The 25,922-nt window shown below is 45.4% G+C and overlaps 1 protein-coding gene across 11 annotated transcripts in view; it reads left to right on the forward strand.

The window, feature by feature from the left end:
• The window catches only part of KIF1B (kinesin family member 1B), a 267,120-nt gene that overhangs the window by 213,872 nt on the left and 27,326 nt on the right, over positions 1-25,922 (forward strand). For 8 of the 11 annotated variants that reach the window (XM_040326413.1, XM_040326416.1, XM_040326419.1 and 5 more), the window contains 12 exons: positions 4,666-4,914; positions 12,479-12,597; positions 13,455-13,540; positions 16,302-16,431; positions 17,262-17,424; positions 17,987-18,077; positions 18,160-18,275; positions 20,113-20,168; positions 21,123-21,231; positions 21,314-21,380; positions 24,439-24,523; positions 24,612-24,714. In XM_040326413.1, the coding sequence (XP_040182347.1) occupies positions 4,666-4,914; positions 12,479-12,597; positions 13,455-13,540; positions 16,302-16,431; positions 17,262-17,424; positions 17,987-18,077; positions 18,160-18,275; positions 20,113-20,168; positions 21,123-21,231; positions 21,314-21,380; positions 24,439-24,523; positions 24,612-24,714 (1,374 nt within the window). The remainder of the gene's footprint in view (positions 1-4,665; positions 4,915-12,478; positions 12,598-13,454; positions 13,541-16,301; positions 16,432-17,261; positions 17,425-17,986; positions 18,078-18,159; positions 18,276-20,112; positions 20,169-21,122; positions 21,232-21,313; positions 21,381-24,438; positions 24,524-24,611; positions 24,715-25,922) is intronic. The other 3 variants (XM_040326422.1, XM_040326423.1, XM_040326424.1) reach the window with 1 other exon arrangement.

Below are 25,922 nucleotides of genomic sequence, written 5' to 3' on the forward strand. Positions count from 1 at the left end.
GGGCCGAGAGCGGAAGTTAAAGCGGAGTTCCACTCTTTAATAAGTTTATTAAAAGTCAGCAGCTACAAAAAGTGCAGCTGCTGACTTTAAAATAAACATACACTCACCTGTCCAACGGTGCAGCGATGCAGCTGCCCGAAGCCTCGCTCCTCTCCCCCTTCTCTCCACGGTGCTGTTATTGCAAGTGTGGGCACCCGGCTGTGACAGCTTGCATCTTCACAGCCATTTGCTCACTGTGCGAGTCGCGTTGCGCTCTCTTAGTGGCCAGGCAATCTTCTGGGACCTGTGATGTGTCCCAGAAGATTGCAGAGAGGGCGGGGGAGAGGAGGAGACGCCGAGGCGACGGAAGCAGGAAGTGGGTCAAAACTAGGTACCCACTCCCTCCCTAAAACAAATTACATGCCAAATGTGGCATGTAAGGGGGGCAAGGAGTGCTTAAAGCAGAAGTTCCACTTTTGGGTGTAACTCCACTTTAAATCGGTGAGGAGAGTTCTGAGAGCTGATTGGAGGGAAGGGGCGCACCCCCCTTCACACAGGAACAAAGCTGAGGCTGTCAATCTGCTGGAGCGCCCTCCCCTATCACCATTTTTACTTTGGTGTCAGGAAAATTAGTCAGAAGTGACTCATGCTGATAGCAGAGGAACAAGACAGCAGACAGAATTGACACTTACAGCTAGATTCACAGACGCCGCCGCAACTTTAAGGCGGCGTAGCGCATCGTATTTACGCTACGCCGCCTTAAGTCAGAGAGGCAAGTACTGTATTAACAAAGTACTTGCCTCCTAACTTACGGCGGCGTATTGTAAATAGGGCCGGCGTAAGCGCGCCTAATTCAAATTCGGCTGAGGGGGGCGTGTTTTATGTTAATGTGGTGTGACCTGACATGATTGACGCTTTTTACGAACGGCGCATGCGCCGTATGTGTACATATCCCAGTGTGCATTGCTCCAAAGTACGCCGCAAGGACGTATTGGTTTCGACGTGAACGTAAATTACGTCGAGCCCTATTCACGGACGACTTACGCAAACGACGTAAAATTTTCAAATTTCGACGCGGGAACGACGGCCATACTTAACATTGGCTAGCCAGATATTTGATGGAATAACGCCTTACGGAAACGGCGTATCTTTACTGCGACGGGCGCACGTACGTTCGTGAATAGGCGTATCTAGTCATTTACATATTCTACGCCAAACTCAACGGAAGCGCCACCTAGCGGCCAGCCTAAATATTGCACCCTAAGATACGACGGCGCAGGCCGTCGTATCTTAGCTAGGTTTAAGTGTATCTCAGTTTGAGAATACACTTAAACTTAGGACGGCGCAGAATCCGAGTTAGGTCGGCGTATCTACTGATACGCCGGCCTAACTCTCTCTGAATCTAGCTATTAGTGCTCTGGATTGAGACAAGTACACACTATTGAGGGATATGCTTTGTTCATATTTCATATCTGAGGTTTACAACCACTTTAACATTCTAAATTCGTTTTAGGGATTGAATTTGAGTACAATACTGCCTACATGGGGTAACACACCAGTTTTGTAGTTCAGTGAATATGAAGTTGGAGCACGTCTCACAATATTTAAATCCATGCAATTTAGGGGTTCCCTGAGTCACTACACATATAATATAAGTGAATGTGAAGAAAATGTATTTTTAAAAATGTTTATTTTTGCACCCTGCTATGCCTGGCCTCCTAGTACCCTCTTTAATTTTGTTAGTAGCTGATCCTTCCCTCCTTAGAGAACCTACACACTGGCACTTAGGATTCAGTTCCCATAACACTGGATCTACCAGGTGTTCCCTCAGATCCTGCTGGGGTCATTTATGTCTATGGCACATTATATATTAAAGTGAACCTGATCTGGACTCTATTAGAACCCCTTCTGATCCTTGATCCAGGCTATAGCTGGGTACTTCACCTTTGCCCAAGTAGCATACAGTGCCTTGAAAAAGTATTCCTACCCCTTGAAATTTTCTAGATTTTGTCATGTTGCAACCAAAAACGTAAATGTATTTCATTGGGATTTTATGTGATAGACCAACACAAAGTGGCACATAATTGTGAAGTGAAAGGAAAATGATAAATGGTTTTAATTTTTTTTTTACAAATAAATGTGTTTAAAGTGTGGCGTACATTTGTATTCAGCTCCCATTGCTCTGATACCTCTAACTAAAATCTAGTGGAACCAATTTCCTTCAGAAGTCACCTAAATAATGTCCACCTGTGTGTAATTTAATCTCAGTATAAATACAATAAGAGGTTTGTTAGAGAACCTTAGTGAACAAACAGCATCATGAAGGCCAAGGAACACACCAGACAGGTCAGGGATAAAGTTGTGGAGAAGTATAAAGCAGGGTTAGGTTATAAAAAAAATATTCCAAGTTTTGAACATCTCATAGAGTTCTGTTCACTCCATCATCCGAAAATGGAAAGAGCATGGCACAATCGCAAACCTACCAAGACATGGCCGTCCACCTAAACTGACCGGGCCGGGCAAGGAGAGCATTCATCAGAGAAGCAGCCAAGAGGTCCATGGTAACTCTGGAGCAGCTGCAGAGATCCACATGTCAGGGGGGAGAATCTGTCCACAGGACAACTATTGGTCGTGCTCTCCACAAATCTGACCTTTATGGAAGAGTGACAAGAAGAAAGTCATTGTTGAAAGAAAGACATAAGAATTCCTGTTTGCAGTTTGTGAGAAGCCATGTGGGGGCAAACATGTGGAAGAAGGTGCTCTGGTCAGATGAACTTTGTGGCCTAAAAGCAAAACACTATGTGTGGGGAAGACTAACACAGCACATCACCCTGAACACACCATCCCCACCGTGAAACATGGTGGTGGCAGCATCATGTTGTGGGGATGCTTTTCTTCAGCAGGGACAGGGAAGCTGGTCAGAGTTGATGGGAAGATGGATGGAGACAAATACAGGACAATCTTAGAAGAAAACCTGTTAAAGTCTGCAAAATATTTAAGTCTGGGGGGAGGTTCACCTTCCAAAAGGACAACGACCCTAAACATACAGCCAGAGCTACAATGGAATGGTTTAGATCACAGCATATTCATGTGTTAGAATGGCCCAGTCACAGTCCAGACCTAAATCACATTGAGAATCTGTGGGAAGACATGAAAATTGCTGTTCACAGACACCCTCCATCCAATCTGACAGAGCTTGAGATATTTTGCAAAGAAGAATGGGCAGAAATGTTCCTCTCTAGATGTGCAAAGCTGGTAGAGACATCCCCAAAAAGACTTGAAGCTGTAATTGTAGGGAAAGGTAATTCTACAAAGTATTGACTCAGGGGGGCGCCATACAAATGTACCCCCCACACTTTTCACATACAGTGGAGCCTCGGATTACAAGCATTATCCGTTCCAGGAGAATGCTCATAATCCAAAGTACTCGCATAACAAAGCGAGTTTCCCCTGTAGTTATTGGTAAAAAATGTTGAAAACCATTTATAATTTTCCTTCCACTTCACAATTATGTGACACTTTGTGTTGGTCTATCACAGTGATGGTGAACCTTGGCACCCCAGATGTTTTGGAACTACATTTCCCATGATGCTCATGCACTCTGCAGTGTAGTTGAGCATCATGGGAAATGTAGTTCCAAAACATCTGGGGTGCCAAGGTTCACCATCACTGGTCTATCACATAAAATCCCAATAAAATACATTTACCTTTTTGGTTGTAACATGACAAAATGTGGGAAATTTCAAGGGGTATGAATACTTTCTCAAGGCTCTGTAATACCTGCCTATTCCTGGCACCTAGATCCACTTTACTGGGCATTAAAGTCTCCGGCCTATAACAGTTGAAGGACAGGGGGGTGAAGCTTGATGGCGTAATCCTGACTTTTACAGAAATGAGGACCATATATTAAGCCTGGGCCAGTTTGTTTTTGGCTAGGTTAGAGTATTTTTATAGTGGAATTCCAGTCATACCCCTAACAAAGCCTAAATTTACTCCCACCCCCCATTCCAAGACTCTTCTTCTATCTATCCTATAAATGAAAAGTTGCCCATACTTACCTATTCTGAAGCCGCTCTGGTCAAGTCACATGATCGGCTTCCAGCGCCGGCTTCAGTGTAGAGGAGGGAAAGCCGACAACGGCTGCCCCATGATGGCAAGCCTGTGGGTGACGTCATTGCCCAGGCTCTACAGCCGTTGTCGATGCCTCTCCTTTACGCTGAAGCTGGCCATGTGAACGAACCCAAGTGGCTTCAGGATAGGTGAGTATAGTATATCTTCTCTTTTACAGGGTAGATGAAATAGTCTTAGAATGGGGGTGGGAGTAGATGTAGCCTTAGTTGGGGTATTGCAGATATATAATTGACTTTTTCAATGAGTACCAGGGTACATTGAACAGTTCATATCATTCTCTGACCCATGGAAACGTATATTCCAATATCCCCTTTCACAACTAATACAGATCCATACATGCACACACTCATAGACTAGCGTGATGACCATGGGTTGCAGCCTGGAGCTTTGGCGTCTGTACCCTGAGTGCCAGTCTGTGCCTCCCTCAGTTTTGCATGGCACTTTATTTTATTTTATTCTCAGTTTTGCTGATAAATTATTTTGGAGTGTACCCTACCCCCTCCTCCATGTGTAACTCAGGGTTGTGATAACAAATCTTCCATTACAACTGTTCAGTTCACCCATATTCCACGGCTGCGTCAACGAGCGGCTGGCAGACCGCACCCCATCCCCCACCTTTTCAACAGCGGACTCAGACATCACAGAGCTGGCCGATGAACAGCAGGACCAAATGGACGACTTTGATGACGAGCCTTCTGTGGACGACACTAGCTCAGATGTCGGCAATGAGGAAGGATCGGATCTGTTCAGCGATGGGCAGGACCCGTTTTACGACCGCTCTGCTTGGTTCATTTTAGTAGGAAGGTTGGTGAGGTTGTGCGAGGAAAGGGTGAGGAAGGACAAGCTCCCGACAGAACCCCAAAACGATAATAATGAAAATGTCTGGTAGTTTTTTAGCTTATTTTAAGCATTCAATATTTTACAGGCCATGTGTCCTGGTACATCTTCAGAGTCTTTTCTCCAGTGCAACCACATAGGACTTGTCCACCTTTCATTACAATTCAGGAGCAATTCTAACTGTTCATTTAAAATATATACGCAGAGGGGATCTTCAGTGAAAACTGAATGTCAGTATAATCAGCAGACCATAAATAGATGCAACTCAAGTTCTGTGCAGATACTTTTCATGTAGAAGTTTACCTTTGTCCCACCTGCCGTACTTCCCTGTTGGTTCTGAATGTGATGGGCAGCCTTGTTGGACATATCTTGTTTTCCTTGTCAGAACTAACACTGGGCCTTGTTTATCAAATTATTTTGTAGGGAAAACTGTTGTTGCGTTGTGTTGCCCACAACATTAAATCAGGGTTTCCATTCAGTCTCCCAGTGCAGTATGATGGGGGGCTTGGATGACTTCCATTCAGTCTCCCAGTGCAGTATGGTGGGGAGCTTGTATGGCTTCCATTCAGTCTCCCAGTGCAGTATGGTGGGGAGCTTGGATGGCTTCCATTCAGTCTCCCAGTGCAGTATGGTTGGGAGCTTGGATGGCTTCCATTCAGTCTCCCAGTGCAGTATGATGGGGGGCTTGGATGACTTCCATTCAGTCTCCCAGTGCAGTATGGTGGGGAGCTTGGATGGCTTCCAATTAGTCTCCCAGTGCAGTATGGTTGGGAGCTTGGATGGCTTCCATTCAGTCTCCCAGTGCAGTATGATGGGAGGCTTGGATGACTTCCATTCAGTCTCCCAGTGCAGTATGGTGGGAGCTTGGATGGCTTCCATTCAGTCTCCCGGTGCAGTATGGCGGGGAGCTTGGATGGCTTCCATTCAGTCTCCCAGTGCAGTAAGGTGGGGAGCTTGGATGGCTTCCATTGAGTCTCCCAGTGCAGTATGGTGGGAGCTTGGATGGCTTCCATTCAGTCTCCCAGTGCAGTATGGTGGTAGCTTGGATGGCTTCCATTCAGTCTTCCAGTGCAGTAAGGTGGGGAGCTTGGATGGCTTCCATTGAGTCTCCCAGTGCAGTATGGTGGGAGCTTGGATGGCTTCCATTCAGTCTCCCAGTGCAGTATGGTGGTAGCTTGGATGGCTTCCATTCAGTCTCCCAGTGCAGTATGGTGGGAGCTTGGATGGCTTCCATTCAGTCTTCCAGTGCAGTATGGTGGGGAGCTTGGATGACTTCCATTCAGTATCTCAGTGCAGTATGGTGGGAGCTTGGATGGCTTCCATTCAGTTTCTTAGTGCAGTATGGTGGGGAGCTTGGATGGCTTCCATTCAGTCTTCCAGTGCAGTAAGGTGGGGAGCTTGGATGGCTTCCATTCAGTTTCTTAGTGCAGTATGGTGGGGAGCTTGGATGGCTTCCATTCAGTCTTCCAGTGCAGTAAGGTGGGGAGCTTGGATGGCTTCCATTCAGTCTCACAGTGCAGTATGGTGGGAGCTTGGATGGCTTCCATTCAGTCTCCCAGTGCAGTATGGTGGGGAGCTTGGATATGTTGCTTATTGAGGCCTGTTGTATCTTATCCTTTGAGTTTCAGTGAGGGGAATGAGAACAGACTGCTGAAGGTATGAATTGTAGGTACCTGAAGGTGCACATGCATGCAACAGCCTCCCAAACAGTACTGTCATGGCTGAATCACAGGTGCTTGGGTAGTTTCCCATCTGGTGCCTTTGTAAACTCCACTCGTACAAAGGCACAATCCCTGTTTGATGACATCCCCACTTCCCAGTGAACTTACACAAGCTACTTTATTATTATATTTGGTTTAGTATACAAGATATCCACTTCTTGTAAATGCATCAGTTGACTAAATAGAACAGGTTATCTGTAACCTTAAGTGTGTTCCTCTACTGCAGCTTTTCTCAACCTTTTACCCTTGGACAAACATTTGAAATTATTTTAAGATCTCATTTTACAGTAAAAAGTAAGCGATTGAAAGTTTTAAATAACAGAATTAAGAATATGACACATCTAGAATATTTGACACTCTGAGCTGAATGTTTGCCAAAACCCCTTTTCTCTATACAATTTCTAAAAAATAATAGTGGCCAGGAAAGAAACACAGACTCTGAAAACTGTAGTGTCCCCTTTTACTACTTGTCATTAAAATTGTGTCCTTTAACATTTGTGTTCAGTGAAGAAATGTCCCCTTAAAATAGTGATCAGTGGAGAAATTCTTCATTTCATTGGTGATTGGTGGATAAATGCCCCCTTACATTGATGATCAGTGGGAAAATTCCTTATTACATTGGTGGTCAGTGAAGAAATTCCCCCTTATATTGGTGATCAGTGGAGAAATGCCCACTTACATTGGTGATCAATGGAGAAATTCCCACTTACATTGGTGATCAATGGAGAAATTCCCACTTACATTGGTGATCAATGGAGAAATTCCCTTTTACTTTGGTGGTCAGTGAAGAAATGCCCACTTACATTGGTGGTTAGTGGAGTATTGGCCCCTTACATTGGTGATCAATGGAGAAATTCCCACTTACATTGGTGATCAATGGAGAAATTCCCACTTACATTGGTGATCAATGGAGAAATTCCCTTTTACTTTGGTGGTCAGTGAAGAAATGCCCACTTACATTGGTGATTAGTGGAGTATTGGCCCCTTACATTGGTGATCAGTGGAGAAGTGCCCCCTTACATTGATGATCACTGGAGAAATGCCCACTTACATTGATGATCACTGGAGAAATGCCCACTTACATTGATGATCAATGGAGAAATGCCCACTTACATTGATGATCAATGGAGAAATGCCCACTTACATTGATGATCGCTGGAGAAATGCCCACTTACATTGATGATCAATGGAGAAATGCCCACTTACATTGATGATCGCTGGAGAAATGCCCACTTACATTGGTGATCAATGGAGAAATTCCCTTTTACTTTGGTGGTTAGTGGAGTATTGGCCCCTTACATTGGTGATCAATGGAGAAATTCCCTTTTACTTTGGTGGTTAGTGGAGTATTGGCCCCTTACATTGGTGATCAGTGGAGAAGTGCCCCATTACAATGGTGATCAGTGGAGAAGTGCCCCCTTACATTGGTGATCACTGGAGAAATTCCCACTTACATTGGTGATCACTGGAGAAATTCCCACTTACATTGGTGATCAATGGAGAAATTCCCTTTTACTTTGGTGGTCAGTGAAGAAATGCCCCCTTACATTGGTGGTTAGTGGAGAATTGCCCCCTTACATTGGTGATCAGTGAAGAAATGCCCCCTTACATTGAATGTCAATCAAAAATTGCCCCCTCACATTGGTAGTCCTTGTATGTGGGAGATCAGTCTGTCATTGGTCATTTCTCAAGGAACCCCTAGCAACCTCCAGAGGAACCCTGGTAGAGAAAGCCTGCTCTGCTGTATTGTCTTGGCTACTCTTATAAAGCTTAGATGTTTTTACAGCTCGTTCTTTCATTTGATATTAGTGGTAGTTTTTGGTAAGCACACACCACAAAATAAAAATCATACAATATATTTTTAAAAACACATTTGATAAATAGCGTATTCATTCTTTCTAAATATTTAAATGGAAAGTTTAATGTTCTGGATTCATTTTTTTTCAATATTCACAAATATTTTTAGCTCTATTTGTAACAAGGCAGATTCTATACATGTTGCTTCTCAGGCGGGTAAAACGAGAGCTTGTTCTTCCAGCCTTGTCGCATGTTGGGGAGTCAGTAGAGCGGCAGAGTGTGACGCACCCTTGACCCAGTTTTTGCTCATGGTTTTAATTTTCATTTTAACCGTATACAAAGCATATGTTGTTGTTTTTTTTATTTTTTATGTTGAATTAATTTGGATTCTGTTTCTTTTAGTTTTGGTTTGCCATCACCTCACCAACCTTGCAACTAATGTATTCCCTGTCCTCTCGTCCCTGGCTATGAATGAGGGGTATTCCAGAGATTAAAAACCAAGCTTTCTCACTAGCTGTTGTCTAAAGTACAGCCATTTTATTGGTTCATGATCTCAAAAGTTAAAATTTCTTTAGTTAGTAAGCCTTCACTGCGAAGGGAACCTTATGAAAGGCCATCACCGATGTTCAGTTGTCTTACCAGTAACTAATTGTGGTAAAACCATTGCCAAACAAAAACTCTTTGTCTTAGTTTTCGTTAAAGACTCTATTCACCCTTATGCGACTTTGGACTTGTAGTGCACATATTTTCCAGTACACTACGGTCATCAAATAGCATCCAAAATGTTTTCAACTCAAGGGACATATTTTGGAGCATCATGCCTGACAAAGTGGTCCTGCATGGCTCAGAAAGGTTGCACTATGTTCCCCTTGCAGTGGAGTCCGGTGGTAACTTTTCTTTTTGGGCTGGGGGCAGGGATGGACTGGCCATTGGGACTACAGGGAGTTTCCCGGTGGGCCGATGGGTCAGTGGGCCGGCTTCAGTGACAACGGACCGCCGCCCCCCCGCCGTTGTCTCAGCGCTCACCTCCTCTCCCTCCTCGCAGCACTCGCCTGGGGGGAACAGAGAAGCAAGGGGAGGACCAGAGGAGCAGGGGGGACGACAGAGGAGCATGGGGGAGGGGACAGACAGCTATGGCCTGGGAGTTTCTCACTTCTGCCTAATCTTGTCCCATAAGGGGGGGCACCAAACTGATTCTTTGCCCCGGTTGAAATAATGTCTAGCTTCCCCACTGGTACTGCCTATAAGAGTACCGGCCGCCATTGGAGACACCTGTGGGGCAGTCTGGATGAAGTCCAGGGCCAAAGTTTTGTCCCAGTCCAGCCCTGGGTGGGGGGGCGGCAAACAGTACCACCAGCGCCCCCCAGGTCGATCGGTCGGGGTGTACTTACCCTATCTATGGTGGGCAGTGCTTCAACGACAGCTTCCTTTGCTCAGCAGCGGTTTTTCCTTCCCCTGCTCTCTACGGGCATCTAGGCGGTTTCCGTTTCCTCCCTCCTCGGCGGCTAATTGGGACTCTGCTCTTTTCGGCCTATCGGAAAACCGGTCTCAGACCTGCTTCTGATTGGCCAGATTGAGGATCAGTGTTTCAATAGCAAATATTCATTCGCTGTTGTAACACCTGGGTGGGCTCCTGGCGCAATGCTCTGAGCCACGAGCCCACCCTCATTTTGGCCAATCGGAAAACCGGTCTCCGACCCTTGTGATGTGATTGTTTTTCAATTCAGATTTTGGATGCTATTTAATGATCCGTGGTATGCTGGCAAATATGTGAACTTTAATCTGTGATCTCTCCAATTCCAGCTGGTTGTTGCTTCAGCACCAGACATTTCTAAGCCCTATTCAGGAACGTGTGCGATGGGAATATTAACTATATTATGCATTACAAATCGCAACACATGTATTTCAATGAAAGTAATGTAACTTAAAGTGGTAGCAAATGCAAGCATATCACAGTGCATTCTCCCCAGCCCTCCCCCTGTCCTATATGATCTATAAAGGTTCAAGGGTAAAACATGCTGAAACATTTAAAGAGTTTGTTACCCCATATTCCTGATATGTGACTGCTGTGCCATGTACTTGTATGAGAAAGTCTCCGCTTTTCTTTGTATTGCTTCCTTTATGTGAAATCCCTGGTGTTCCTGCCAGTCTTTCTGCTTTCCTATTCAAAACTGACCACACCAAGCAGGAGAGCACACCTAGTCGATTCTCTAGCTATGCTGGGAACTCTGTGTACTCTCCTCCAATGATCAGACTTGCCCTGACACGGCCCCCACTGCACAGCCATTCACTGGGAAGTGTGCTGCTGTTGCTTCTTCTCCCCCAGCTCTTATTCAGCTGAGAACAGAGGGAATGTGATCACTTATAAAAAAGGAAAAAATATATATTTGGAGGGCTTGATTCAGAGAGAACTTACGCCGACGTATCTGTTGTTACGCCGCGTAAGTTCTAGGATGCGCCGTTGTATCTATGCGCCATATTCTTTAAAACAGATACGCCTGAATTCTGTCTCCATCCGACCGACGTAAGTCTCCTACGCCGTCGTATCTTGGGTGCATATTTACGCTGGCCGTTAGGGGCGCTTCCATTGATTTACGCGTCGAATATGTAAATGACCTAGATACGCCGATTCTTGGAAGTACTTGTGCCCGTCGCAGTAAGCTACGCCGTTTACGTAAGGCATACGTCCGGCGTAAAGTTAAGCCTCATAGGGTATGGACGTCGGAACAGCCGTCGGATTTTACGTTGTTTGCGTAAGTCGTACGTGAATGGGGCTGGGCGTAGGTTACGTTCACGTCGAAAGCATTGAGCCGACGTACCTTAGGAAGTATATATGACGTGATTCTGAGCATGCGCCTTTCGTTCGGGAATTCATTTACATGGGGTCACGGCTAATTTTAATACAACACGCCCACTACCTTCCTAATTTGAATTAGGCGGGCTTACGCCGGCCCATTTACGTTACGCCGACGTAACTTAGGGAGCAAGTGCTTTGTGAATACTGCTCTTGCCTCTCAGAGTTACGTCGGCGTAGCGCATATGAGATGCGCTACGCCCGCACAAAAATACGCTGCTGTCTCTGAATCTGGCTAAAGGGTAGTAGGAGCACTATTACCTTTTATCATGTGAGTTGCCATTTGTGTGTTTTTAATACATGATATGGATATACTTCACTTAATTGGCACCCTCTGCTTTTTCTTTTAGTATTTCTTGTGATCAGACTTGTCTAATATCAGCTCTTACAATGCCAGGAGATTAAAAAAAAAAAGTTCCCCATTATGCACTAGAAATATAAGATGGGTGCCTTGGCCAACCAGAACAGTTTTTATTTTGTGACAAAGCCCACGATTTCTGGACACCCCTCATTCCAATAGGCATCTGACGGGAGGCTCGGAACCCAGTAGTGTTGTAATCTTTGGTTCTCATCTTTTTCTTTTTTTGCAGTTTAATAATATTTTTGTATTCCTTTTTATGTTTGTAATGCTGCTACATGGCTTATTAATCTTTATTTTATGCATTCTGTTTCATTTGTTACTTATTTTTTAGCTAGTTGGTTTGTGCTTTCTATTTATTTTGTTACTTCTAACCCCTGAAAGCTGAATAAATGTGTTTGGGGTGGTCATGTGATCAGGATGTTTTATTAATGGTGTCACTTTTGTGCTACATAAGATACATTGTTGTCTATAACTACCACATATAACATCTATGTGAATAGAGGCATGGGTATTCACTGGGCCTTATTTTTCACTGCGACTGAAAGAAAAACTGGTCCTGTAATCTGTCGTCCCCCGCCCCCCTTTTTTTATTTTCTTTTTTTTTTATTATTATTTCGGAATGTATGTATGGGTTGAGGATAGGAGGTCAAATGTTCAGCTTCTGTGACAACAGAACTGGTTCTTTTCCCAGCTATTGATAAATGAGATCTAAAAGATGGGATCAGTAGATTGTCTGGGGGACATCAACTCCTTTTCCTTTCCTATGTGACAGCAAATCCTTTTTGGTCTCTTTTTCAGAGCATTTGTTTATCTCAGTAACCTGTTCTTCCCGGTTCCTTTGGTCCATCGGGTGGCCATAGTGAGTGAGAAGGGGGATGTACGCGGTTTCTTGCGTGTTGCAGTACAAGCAATAGCAGGTTAGTGCTATTTTCTTTCTTTTTCTGTCTCTAAAGCAAAGTTTTATGAGTAGAGAATAGGGCCCGGATTCACAAAGCACTTGAGATACGCCGCGTAAGTGCAAATATGCGCCGTCGTATCTATGCGCCGTGCCCACAAACTGAGATACGCCTAAAAATAGGCTTCATCCGACCGACGTAACTTGCCTACCCCGGCGTATCGTGGGCGCATATTTACGCTGGACGCATTTGGTGCTCCCATTGATTTTCTATTCACATATGCAAATGAAGGAGATAAGTCGATTCACGAACGTACGTACGTCCGACGCAGTGCGCGTAAAGTCATACGTCCGGTGTAAAGTTATGCCCCATAAAGGAGGTGTAACTTAGCAGCATCCATGCAAATGGCTGCACCAGGGAACACAAGCCGACGTATTTTACGTAGTTTACGTAGGACGTGAATATGACTAGGCGTAGGTTACGTTCACACCATAGGCAGTGATCCGGCGTATCTTTAGGGAGTAGTTCCGACATGATTCTGAGCATGCGCACTGGGATTCGTCCACGGGACGGCGCATGCGCCGTTCATTATACGTATCTGTCTGAGACTCATCATCATTTGCATGGGGTCACTCCTCATTTGCATGACTCACGCCTAAGTCGGCTTACGCCTAGGAAACCCAGCGCAGATTTGGCAGCACTGGCTTTGTGAATCCAGTGCTTGCCTCTCTGCGCTACGTCGGCGTAGCGTAAAGGAGATACGCTACGGCGGCATAAATATGCACCGATGTATGTAAATCCGGGCCAAGATGTCCCGCCAGGTTGTTTACAAAAAAATGATTTGCTGTAACTGTGCCCACTTTTTTTCTCCTTTATAGGAGACGAGGAAGCTCCAGATTATGGTTCTGGAATACGACAGTCCGGGACCGCTAAGATCTCCTTTGACAATGATTACTTCAATAAGGTAGGAATCACAATAGACTTTGTTATACAGAGAAATGTTATTCCTGCACAGTGGAAGAAATACAAACAAATTGAGAGAACTTATTATAGGTGTTATAAAAATATAGATGATTTAAAAGAGAAGTATGGACCTAAAGGGGTTGTAAACCTTTGGTGTTTTTCACCCTAATGCAGGGGTCTCCAAACTTTTAAAACAAAGGGCCAGTTTACGGTCCTTCAGACATTAGGGGGGCCGGACTGTAATCACTGGGCGTAGAACAGGTCCTGATGTCAGTGGGGAAAAAACAATGCCCTTTCTTTGGTGTCAATAGAAGCAATTGTGCCCCTTTGTTGATGTCATTGGGAGGAATAGTGCCCCATCATTGGCGTCATAGGAAAGAATTGGGCTCCAACATTGGTGTCATCGGGCCCCATTGTTGGTGCCAATGGTGGAAATTGGACTCCATCGTTGGTGTCAGTGGGAGGGATTATGCCCCACAGTTAGTTTCAGTGGATGAAATGGTGCCCCAAGGGACAGATAAATGCAAGCAAAGGGCCGCAGTTTGGAGACCACGGCCCTAATGCATTCTATTAGATAATTTTTTTTTTTTTTAAATAACAAGCATGTCATACTTACCTCCACTGTGCAGTTAGTTTTGCACAGAGTGGCCCCGATCCACCGGTTCTGGGGTCCCACGACGGCTCTCTCGGCTCCTCCCCGCAATAGCTAACCCTCTCTGGGAAGCACTCTCCCAAGAGAGTTACCTTGCGGGCGCGCTCCCGAGTCCTGCATTCGGCATCCATAGCCGCCAATTGCAGGACTCGGCCCCGGCACCCGTGTCATTGGATTTGATTGACAGCAGTGTGAGCCAATGGCTGTGCTGCTATCAGTTTATCCAATATAGAGCCGAGAAGCCAGAGGAACGATCGAGCGCGTTTGCAACGCGGGACTTTCTAGGGCTCAGGTAGGTAAAGTGAGGGGCTGGTAATCATTGGATTTTTTTTTCACCTTAATGAATAGGATGTATTAAGGTGAACAAACATGAGCCTTTACAACCCCTTTAAGGTGAAAAACCTTCTGTAGCGCAGCAGCCCCCCAGAGCCCCTGTTTTACTTATTTGAGCCCGATCGTTCCAGCGCTGGGGACGAACACACCCGCTCCAGCCGATGTCTTGGGTCCTGATTGGATAGATTGATAGCAGCGCAGCCATTGGCTCCCGCTGCTGTCAATCAAATCAAATGAAGCGGGGGCGGAGCCGAGTCAGCAGCAGGACACGGGAGCGTGCCTGCACGAGTGCCCCAAGGGAAAGTGATTGGTGATCGGGCAAAAGTCCATTTTTGGCTGCAGTGATGTGCACCAGGGAGTCGTGTGATGCGTGTTTTATCACATTACACAGCTCCCTTTTTTTTACTTCTCTTTATTCATGTCACCACAAAGCATCACAGTGCGCTTCACCTGCTATGCAGTACCATCCAGGTGAGGTGCGATATTATGCAGCATGCCTCACTGCGCTGCACTGCACATCCGGGTTGTCTTGCAGCGAGAAGGGGGCACGTAGAAAACCTTCCTTTTTAATGGGGCCATGCTAGGTTATTTCCTATAAAAAATAGCGCACTATGGGCTGGTGACCTATGATCTCTTCTATGTCGTTCAGATAGATCTCCACCTCTCCGAGGTTGCCTACCTCTGCTTTAACGTATGCATGTCGGAGCCAAAACTTTTTTGATAGCGTGGGACCCCTGTCAGATTTATTTGAGTCCCCGCTAGTGAGACGCACCCAGTCTGGTTTGTCCTAGTGACCCTTACAGAAAGTGATTTTAATAGGCAGGGGCCCCAAAGATGCTGCTTGCAGAACTTTTTCTCCTGTCCTGCAAGTGCACTGCCCCAGTGTGAAAGCATCCGGCTTTCACACTGGGACTGCAGAAGAGGCACTTTACAGGGGCTTTACAGGCTGTAAAGCACCTCGGTGTGAAAGGGGTCTAAGAGAGGAGTTCCCTTTTTCTTTGAAAATAATTTCACTTTCTGTTGTGTCTCTGGGGCAATAAGTGATGGGGAATCTCGCCAATAGTACACAGTGATTACAAAAAAAAAAGACAGGGGTCTTCAAGTGAAATTAAACCCAGGACCCTGCATTCACTATATCTGGTCTCCCACAGTACACAGAACATGGAAATGCAATTATTTTAGTAAATATCAACTGCCAAATACCCTTTCTCATCAGCAGTTAGAGCAGTCTAGTGACTTCTATCAGTGTCTGGTTAAAGCTTGTAGGAGTAGTTTTCATTCTCCTCTGACTATCCTATGAGGCTGCAGGACCCCTGACCCTCTGTCTGGACAGTGCTGATTGGCCCTTTTGCTGATCACATGCATCCCAAGGGGAAAAAAAAACCTCTCTAGCAATACACACCACACTGAGCTTGCACAGAGTGCTGCCAAGGCTCTGTCTTATCAGGATTTTGATTGGGGACAGTGGAAGAAGGGGAGGATGAGAGAAGACAGGATCAAACAGCCTTTTTACACAATGCAGAGGATTAACCCCTTAGGTTTCACAGTGAGTATAACAAGCATGCTTTACTGCATATACAGACTGATTGTACTATTGTGGGTTTAGTAACACTAAGTGAGTTGAAGGGTATTGTTTTATCTTCACAATAGTGAATCACCATTTTAACTGTTTCATTATTGAGAAACCCAGATTTCCTTGAATAAATTAGAATGCTCCTTTTGAAAAAGCCACATGGACGTGACATTAAAGAATGGCTTTTGTTTTTCTGTTTCGCAGTACGACATGACATCCACAGTCCTCACCCGCTCGGGGCTGTCACTGGAAGAACTGCGCATCGTGGAAGGGCAGGGTCAGAATTCGGAAATGAACACTCCTATGGAGGAGGTGAACCGACTGGCCGAGATGGGTGAGTCATGTGACACAAAAGCATTGTCTAGCACAGTGTTCAGTAAGTCGTGTAACTTACAAACATTGGGGTGGATTCAGTAAGCAATTGCGTCTGCGTATCCATAGTTACGCAGCGCAATTGCTTACTTGCGCCGGCGTAACGAATGCTCCTGATTCAGGAACCTCGTTACGCCGACTGCAGCCTAAGATATGCGTGGCATAAGGCTCTTATGCCCGCATATCTTAGGCTGCATTCTTGCGATGGCCGCTAGGTGGCGTTCCCGTTGTGCTCAGCGTATAGTATGCAAATTGCATACTTACGCCGATTCACAACGTTACGCGAGCACTGCGTACGCAGTTTACGTCGTTTGCGTACGGCGGTTTCCGCGCAAGGCTGCCCCTGCTATTAGCAGGGGCAGCCCATGTTACGTATACCCGTCGTTCCCGCGTCGCGAAATTCGAACTTCACGTAGTTTGCGTAAGTGAATCGTGAATGGCGCTGGACGCCATTCACGTTCACTTTGAAGCAAATGACGTCCTTGCAACGTCATTTGCCGCAATGCACGTCGGGAAAGCTTCTGCTCCGTGAATCAAGGGCAGCGGAGCAAATTTGCGGGGGCGCAGGACAAAAACGTTGCCCTGCGCCTCCGTAAATAATGGGCAATTCTACCTGAATCCGGTCCATTGTCTAGTGGTGACTCCTATGACACACGCATGCTTTGCCTGACGCTTTGCCTGACGCAGAATAATTGTCTTGTAGCAGTTGGATGTGACACAAGAACATGGTTTTATGTCCAGCCTATGTCAGTTCTTTACTCTTCTGACCGATCACCTTCCTCTTTTCCATAGACATGAAATCAGGCAGCCTCTTAGATGGAAAAATGATGATGGAAGGCTTCTCTGAAGATGTAGGGGAACACCTGAAGATCGGCAGTGTCTTCACCTTCCGTGTCACCGTCCTGCAAGCCAGTGGCATTCCACCAGAATATGCCGATATCTTCTGTCAGTTCAAGTGAGTCTTTGTGTTTTGTAGATAGTCCAAGGCATGAGTATACACTTTCTAGCCAAAGTATATGGACACCACATCAGCTTTATAAAGACATACAGTGGAACCTTGGATTACGAGCATTATCCGTTCCAGCGAGTTTCCCCATTAAAGTCAATGAAAACGAAAATAATTTGTTCCGCATGTGGCCAGAGGTGGGGGGGCGTCGGAGAACCTCGGAAACACCTGGAAAGGCCCTAAGACACCTCGGAAAGGCTCGGGAACGGAGTATCTCCATGCCTTTCCGAACGGCGCCATTCGGCTCTGCTCGGTTTCGGCGCCCCCCCACTCGGTTGCCTTACACTCACCCCATGCCCAGAACTAGAAATCTTCAACCTGCAAGTTGCAGGACTAATATCTCTGGATGTGAGGGCATGAAGGAAGGAACTCGTTTCAACTGAACCTACTAATCAGTCGTATGTCCTGGCCAGATAAGGTGATGATGAAGGTGGAGGATTGCATTTATTGTGTGGGAAACTTTATGTCTCAGTATAGTGGGGTTTTAATTTCTAAAACCTTTGCATTCCAGTTTCCTCCATCGGCACGATGAGGCCTTTTCTACAGAACCCCTGAAAAATAACGGGCGTGGGAATCCGCTGGGTTTCTACCATGTACAAAATGTAAGTATCTCAGTGTTCTGTCCTCCTGATCTACTATGATCTGACTGATGAAGCTGATACATCTTCTTCTTCTTCTGATTAGATTGCTGTAGAAGTGACTGAATCCTTTGCAGAATACATCAAGACCAAACCCATTGTATTTGAAGTATTTGGACATTACCAGCAGCATCCATTTCACCTGCAGGGTCAGGATCTCAGGTAACGCCAAAAAGGAGGCCGGAAATACAAAAAAGTGTCTGAATTATCTGACAGAAGAATGGTTCTTTTTGTTTGTTTGTTTTCCTAAAAGTACCAACTAGGTCCTAGATCTTCATGTTTTCCGTGATTTGTTGGAGGATAAAAGTGGAACTCTGATTGCCTTTATGTCTGGCATAGGCCTTGTTTACACTGGGGGGGGGGGGGGGTTTACTGCCCCCTCAATGGCTCCCCCTTAAAGCAACACTAAAGGCAGAATTATTTTTTTTAAATAACAAACATGTTATACTTACCTCCACTGTGCAGCTCATTTTGCACAGAGTGGCCCCTAACCCTGTTTTCTGGGGTCCCTTGGCGGCTGTCTCGGCTCCTCCTCGCAAAAGCTTTCCACCTTCATGCAAGCGAGCTTGCATGGTGGAAAGCTTTTGCGAGCACGCTCCCGTGATACAGCGGCGGGCATAGCCGCCGAATGTATCACTCGGCCCCTCCCCCCGGCGTGCCGCGTCATCCGCTGTGATTGACAGCAGCGCCAGCCATTGGCTGCGCTGCTATCAATTCGTCCAGTCTAGCCAATCAACGGCCAGGCTGGGAACCGAAGAGGATGACGTGGACACGTGCAGGATTTTCTAGGGGTCAGGTAAGTAAAATGGGGGTTCGGGGGGGGGGGGGCCGGTACAGTCGGATGTTTTTTCACCTTAATGCATAGGATGCATTAAGGTGAAAAAACATTTATCTTTACAACATCTTTAAGCTCAAAGGTAGCAGACAGGGATGTAAACATTATCCCCTTGTCACGTTTGGTGGGCACTACCACCTGCCAAACGCGATCCATTCAACTGAATGCTGCAGGAGCCCTGTAACACCATGCAATGCACGTGGTTGCGGTGCATATTTGCAGGTTTTTTTCGGGAAAAAAATTGACAATCAGGAGGCGTCTTATTGGGACAAAAAAAAATGCAGCGCTACAAATTATGCCATCAAAAGTGCTTTGTGCATATAAAACTCCAAAGTGTATAACCAATACATGACAAAGTGCTATATACACAGGGAAATGTTATCTCTAGTGTGAAAAAAAACCCAGTGCATTCAAACATAATCAATATACAATGCATAAATTAAAGGCATCAATCAATAAATAAATCAATATGCGATGAATCAAAAAGTCCTTGGAATTATGTGGTAAATGTGATTGTAAATGTGATATTAGACAATGAACAACCACAGTCCATTAAACCATATGTAGAGATCAGTGGCGGCAGGTGGTCATCTTTTTTTGGCGGCTGCTTTCCCTGCCCTCCTCGGGCATTGTGGATGCATGAATAGGCGGCCGTGGATATGAATGAATCTATCTATTAGATTCAGCCCGTCGATTAGGCGGTGCTCCTAATCGACGGGCCACCATTGGTAGGAATGTTACCATAAGGGAAGGAGTAAAGGCAAATTCCGAAAATGCCCAAGGATAGGTCACACCACTGAATGTGATAAAATCAGGAGGCGACTTATTGCCTCCTGACAGTCTAGCACCCTCTGAAAAGCAGTCCACCTTGGATCGCTCTTCAGAGGGCACTGCAAGTGTAAAGGAGGGCTAACAGTAATGTGTGACAGCAGTTAGGCCAAATATAGTCCTTTGCTTGCGACCACGAGACAAATGGTGTTTACTGGGAAAAACTCATCATCACTCAAAGAGATTTCCAAGTTGCTAGAAAATCTGTCCGTTCCCTTTCCTGTGTTGAAAAGGGAATGGGGGATTTGGCAACAGCAGTGCAGCAATTTAATCGCAGGTCGCCACATCTGTTTAGCCATTCATGTTGTATGACTTTTTATCTGTTTTGTTTTGCAGTCCAGCACAGCCATCCCGGCGTTACTTTCCCTCACCGATGCCCCTCTCCAAGCCGGGTATGTGAATTTTCTGTGGAAAAGTTTTATTTGAAATGTTGCAGTCTGATCTTTGATAAACCAGGGTAGAAGTTTTATCAATCAGAGCAAATGCATACCGCTGTGTCTGTTTTCATCCCAGAATACAAAAATTAGGTTAAATAATATTACAAGTAACTGTCGGGACAGTTACTTGTAATATTATTTACCTAATTTTTGTATTCTGTATGAATTGGCTCATGTTCATGACATTAATGTATGTACTGCTTTTTACTTGAATTAAATATATACTGTAATTACTCTAGTTATTTTATTGGCTCCATAGTGCTCACCTCACTCAAAGTCCCAAGGGCGAATTCTTCTTTTTTTGTGGCTAACTAGTGTCCACCCAGATATCTATTTTGCGTGGACTGACCCTTTAAATAATATCCATCCTTCCCAGGAGTTTTTATTTTTCACATGTGTTTTGTTGCTTTGCATGCTGCATCACTCAGTAATTTTATTTTTATTTATGTTTCCTTTGCTGCATGGTGACCATGATGACATCATTTTTTATTTTATCTGATTGTATTCATTCCCTTGCCCTCTGCCTTCACCGACTCACTTTGTGCCCCCCCCCCCCCACCCACCTCCTGCCCGTTCTGTGTATAACCTGTCTTGGTGGCAGGAGAGAGAAAGATCAATCTGGTCCGGTACCTGATGTCTGGCTACATTAGTGATCCCGTACTGGACACTTTTTCAGAACATGCAAACGCTCTCTCTGCCAGCCTCCAAGACAGGGCGGATCAATTTCCATCTTTTCTTTCTCTGCCCATCCCTACCTGCCTACCAGAGAGGGCTCCAAAGAGACCAGGTTAGTATTCCAGTTAACTTGTGGCGTTTAGTAACGATTTAGGCCCCCGTAGGTCCACCCAGTAGTTTGGGTTCGTGTTTTAACTGCAGAATATTTAATACTGGCTTGCTTTTCTCCGACAGTTCCGGCCACCAAACTCAATCCTCTGAACAAGACAAGTCTCGGGCAGAGCGTCAGCAAATACGACCTATTGGTGTGGTTTGAGATCAGCGAACTTGAGCCAACGGGGGAGTAAGTACAAACACAGCACAGTTATTAAAAGGGGCTTACTTATGTAGTCAGCTGTTGACCTATCTTTGGTGCTTTGTCTCAGGTACATCCCGGCCGTGGTAGATCACTCTGGAGGACTGTCCTGTCAAGGAACCTTCCTGCTACACCAGGTATGGTACATGAAGCAGTAAAAAAAGAAATCAAACTGTGAATTACCTCCATTGCTATCTTAAGGGTGAAGTTATCCCTTAACATTCAGAAAGTTAGAGGAGCTCCAGTCTCCCCCCAAAAAATATTAAAAGTCAGCAGCTACATATACTGTAGCTGCTGACTTTTAATAAAAGGACACTCGCCTGACCAGGGATCCAGCGATGTCGACATCCAAGCCAATTCTTCAATCGGCTTTGGGTGCAGGCGTCGGCATCTTCACTAAGGGAAACCAGCAGTGAAGCCTTCAGACTTCACAGCCAGTTTCCTACTGCGCTTGCGCGAGTCACGCTGCACTTTCTGGATGGAACCGCCGCCTTCTGGGACCTGTGTGTGTCCCAGAAGGCAGCCGGGAGAAGGAGGAAGGGCTGGACAAACTCGTAGATCGCCGCAGCAATCTTACCTGGAAGTTGGAGCGGGTACCTGTCAAAACCTTTTGTGAAGAAGCAGAGCTTGCTCTTTTGGGTGGAGCTCTGCTTTAAAGGGGTTGTAAAGTCAGAAGGTTTTTTTTCTTAATGCATTCTATGCATTAAGATAAAAAAAACTTCTGTGTGCAGCAGCCCCCCTCGCCCCTCTAATACTTACCAGAGCCCCATCTCTCTCCAGTGATGTCCATGAGTGCCTTGGCTGTCCCGGACTCTCCTCCTGATTTGCTGAGACAAAAAAGCGGCGCCATTGTCTCCTTTTGCTGTCAATCAAAGTCAATTAGCCAATCAGGGGGGAGGGGGGGTGGGGCCAAACCTGGGCTCTGTGTCTGAAAGGACACAGGGAGCTGTGACTCGGCTCAGGTGCCCCCATAGCAAGTGCCTTGCTGTGGGGGCACTCGACAGGAGGGAGAGGCTAGGAGAGTTGAAGAGGCATCCGAGAAGAGGAGGATCTGGGCTGCCCTGTGCAAAACCACTGCAACAGAGCAGGTAAGTATAACATGTTTGCTCATTTTAGAGAAAGAAAAACAAGACTTTACAATCACTTTTAAGGATAATGTATAGTTTTGGTATTCTGTAGACCACAGGTGTCAAACACAAGGCCCGCGGGCCAAATCCACCACTCCAGGCCATTTAATAAAATAACAGTCCTTGATGTCAAGACACTTTGTCTAGGCTAAGATGATGTCACCTGCCCGCTGCTCTCCTCTCCCTCAGTAATCAAGTAGACTGTACATAATAACTTTCTAGCAAGTCATACAGTGAAAGGGAGCATCAAGGGCCTGATTTGTGTGAACGCAGCTAAAAACTGCACAGCCATGATTGCTTAAATGCTGACCTGCCATCTTGCACCATCGGAAAGTAGATGGTGTCTCTGGATGATGCCTAAACAAAGATGGTTCTGTCAAAGGTAGATTAAAGGATAAGTTCACCTAAAAAAAGGTTAAAAAAAAAATTACATTTACAATTTTTTTTCTTAGGATCCTGTAAAGCATTGCAGCACGATCAGCAGATCGCAGGTGTAATGTGCTTTGAGAACTTGTAGGTATTAAATAAAAATAAAAAAATTAAATAAGTGTGCACACCCTCTTATAACTGAGGATGTAGTGTTCAGAATTAAGCAATCACATTCAAACTTGTGTTAAATAGGAGTCAGTAGACACCTGCCATCATTTAAAGTGCCTAACCCCAAATAAATTTCAGCTGTTCTAGTAGGTCTTTCCTGAAATTTAGTTATTCGCATCCTACAGCAAAAGCCATGGTCCGCAGCTTCCAAAGCATCAGAGGGATCTCATTGTTAATAGGTATCAATCAGAAGAAGGGTATGAAATAATTTCTGAGGCATTAGTGAAGACAGTCATTATCAAGTGAAGAAAATATGGCACAACAGTGACATTACCAAGAACTGGACGTCTCTCCAAAATTGATGAAAATAAAACTGTTCAGGGAGGCTGCTAAGAGGCCTACAGCAACATTAAAGTTGCTGCAGGAATATCTATCTGGCTGTGTGGTACATGTGACAACAATCTCCTTTATTCTTCATATGTCTGGGCTATGGGGTAGAGTGGCAAGACGGGAGCCTTTTCTTACGAAGAAAAACATCCAAGACCGGCTAAATTTTACAAAAAGACATCTGAAGTCTACCAACAGCATGTGGGAAAACTTGTTATGGTCTGATGAAACCAAGGTTAAACTTTTTGGCCATAATTTAAAAAGATATGTTTGGCGCAACAATGACACTGCACATCACCAAAATAACACCATACCCACCGTGAAGCATGGTGGTGGCAGCATCATGCTTTGAGGCTGTTTTTCTTCAGCTGGAACAGGGGCCTTAGTCAAGGTAGAAGGAATTATGAACAGTTCCAAATACCAGTCAATATTGGCACAAAACCTTCAGGCTTCTGCTAGAAAGCTGAACATGAAGAGGAACTTCATCTTTCAGTATGACAACGACCCAAAGCATACATCCAAATCAACAAAGGAATGGCTTCACCAGAAGAAGATTCAAGTTTTGGAATGCCCTCACAATCTGACATATTTGGAGTGTTTTTGTAAAGAAGAGTGGGTAAATATTGCCAAGTCAAGATGTGCCATGCTGATACTCATACCCAAAAAGACTGAGTGCTAATAAAATCAAAAGGGTCTTTACCAAAGTATTACCATATATATTCGAGTATAAGCCGACCCGAAAATAAGCCGAGTCACCTAATTTTACCACAAAAAACTGGGAAAACGTATTGACTAGGGTGGGAAATGCAGCAGCTACTGCAAGTGGAAACGAGAGTCAACAATGCCCATCTGCAGCCTCACTGTGCCTGTTTGGAGCCTCACTGTGCCCGTTTGCAGCCTCACTGTGCCCATTTGCAGCCTCACTGCCCATTTGCAGCTTTACTGTGCCCATTTGGAGCTCACTGTGCATCCACTGTAACAAAGCCTATGTTAAAGGGAACACTAAGTGAAGCCCCAATGTGGAAGAACCATTGCCAGCTATAAATTAATTGTCAGGAAAATCAAAGAAAAGATGGTGGTAGTTTTGTCTTTTCGGCAGCAGAAGACATTGTTTTAGCTATTTACATGTCATTTGTTGTTACAGGGCATCCAGCGTAGAATCACAGTGACTATAATTCATGAGAAAGGCAACGAATTGCACTGGAAGGATGTAAGAGAACTGGTGGTAGGTGAGTGTCACAACGTGCCCCTGTACTGTACATGCCCTACCTCCATGCAAGTCCCTACTGACAATCTGCCTTCTATGTGTCTTTCCAGGGAGAGTACGGAACAAAACCGAGGTGGACGAGTCTCCAGCAGATGCTGTTCTTTCCCTCAACATCATATCCGCCAAATACCTCAAATCTCACAGCTCCAGCAGGTAATCCATTATGACCGCTAAGGCAAGGCACCCTGCGTAAATTTCTTATGAAGTCAGTTAAAGGTTATACCCACAGGAAGTAAAATGACCTTCAGTTCAGTTAGATCTAATAGAAAATACCAAGTTTTTCTAGCCAAGTCTTGGAGTCCGGAGAACAAAATGTTTACAGTTATTTGGGGGTTCTCTTTAACTTTTCACCTACGTGTGTTTCACCCCGGGAGGTACAAGATAGAGGTTTGGGTCACAGTCTACAGGGCGTAGGAATGGTTTGAGTGCAACAGCCAAGCAGGACTGGGACAGGTTTGTTGAGCGCCCCGGGCAAGGATGCGTAAATGCGCCCCCTCCAGCGCTCCTAATACATGCAGTGGAACAGGTGTACCATTCTGCGCCCATTCTCAGCCCCCTTTTTACCATCTGTCCATGGTTGCCCTAGAGCAGGGGTCTCAAACTGGCGGCTCTCCCGCTGTTGTGAAACTACAAGTCCCATAATGCCTCTGCCTGGCGAAGTCATGCTTGTAACTGTCAGCTTGCATTGCCTCATGGGACTTGTATTTTTCGCAACTGGTGGAGGTCTGCCAGTTTGAGACCCCTGCCATAGAGTGTTTACTACAAGTTTGGCCAACTGCTTGCTTTCTAGCAAATAGAAGGTAGTTGCATATGCCCGTTGTGTTTTTTGTGTCAGCTGTGGGCAGATGGGGCTAAGGGTGGGCAATTGGAGCATGTGTGGCATCAGTAGCTGCCAGAGTAGACATGGATCTGCACCCTGCTGGTTGCTAGCCACTGATCTGGAGATTGTGTGTGGTGAAGAGATGCCCTCCCTACCCCTGTGCCTTGGTCAGCTTCTCCTTCTGCCCACTCCTTGTCCTGGCCCTGCAGCCAGTATTACCTGGATAGTGGAGAATGGAAAGGACGGATCACTGGATACTCATTGTCTAGAGCAGTGGCGTCCAAACTATGGCCCGGGGACCAAATGTTGCCCTTTGCTTGCCTTTATCTGGCCCTTAGGGCACTATTCCACCACTGACATCAACAATGGGGTACCATTCCTCCTATTGACACTATTACTGGGGCACTATTCTTCCCGTTGATACCGACAATGGGGCACTATTCCTATTGTTGATGCCAACAATGTGACTCTATTTCTCCTATGAAAACCAATGATGGGGCACTGATGGCCACCCTAAAGCCTGAAGGACAGGAAATTGTCC

The sequence above is a fragment of the Rana temporaria genome, chromosome 10 (genome assembly GCF_905171775.1).
Source record: "Rana temporaria chromosome 10, aRanTem1.1, whole genome shotgun sequence".
Lineage (NCBI taxonomy): Eukaryota > Metazoa > Chordata > Amphibia > Anura > Ranidae > Rana > Rana temporaria.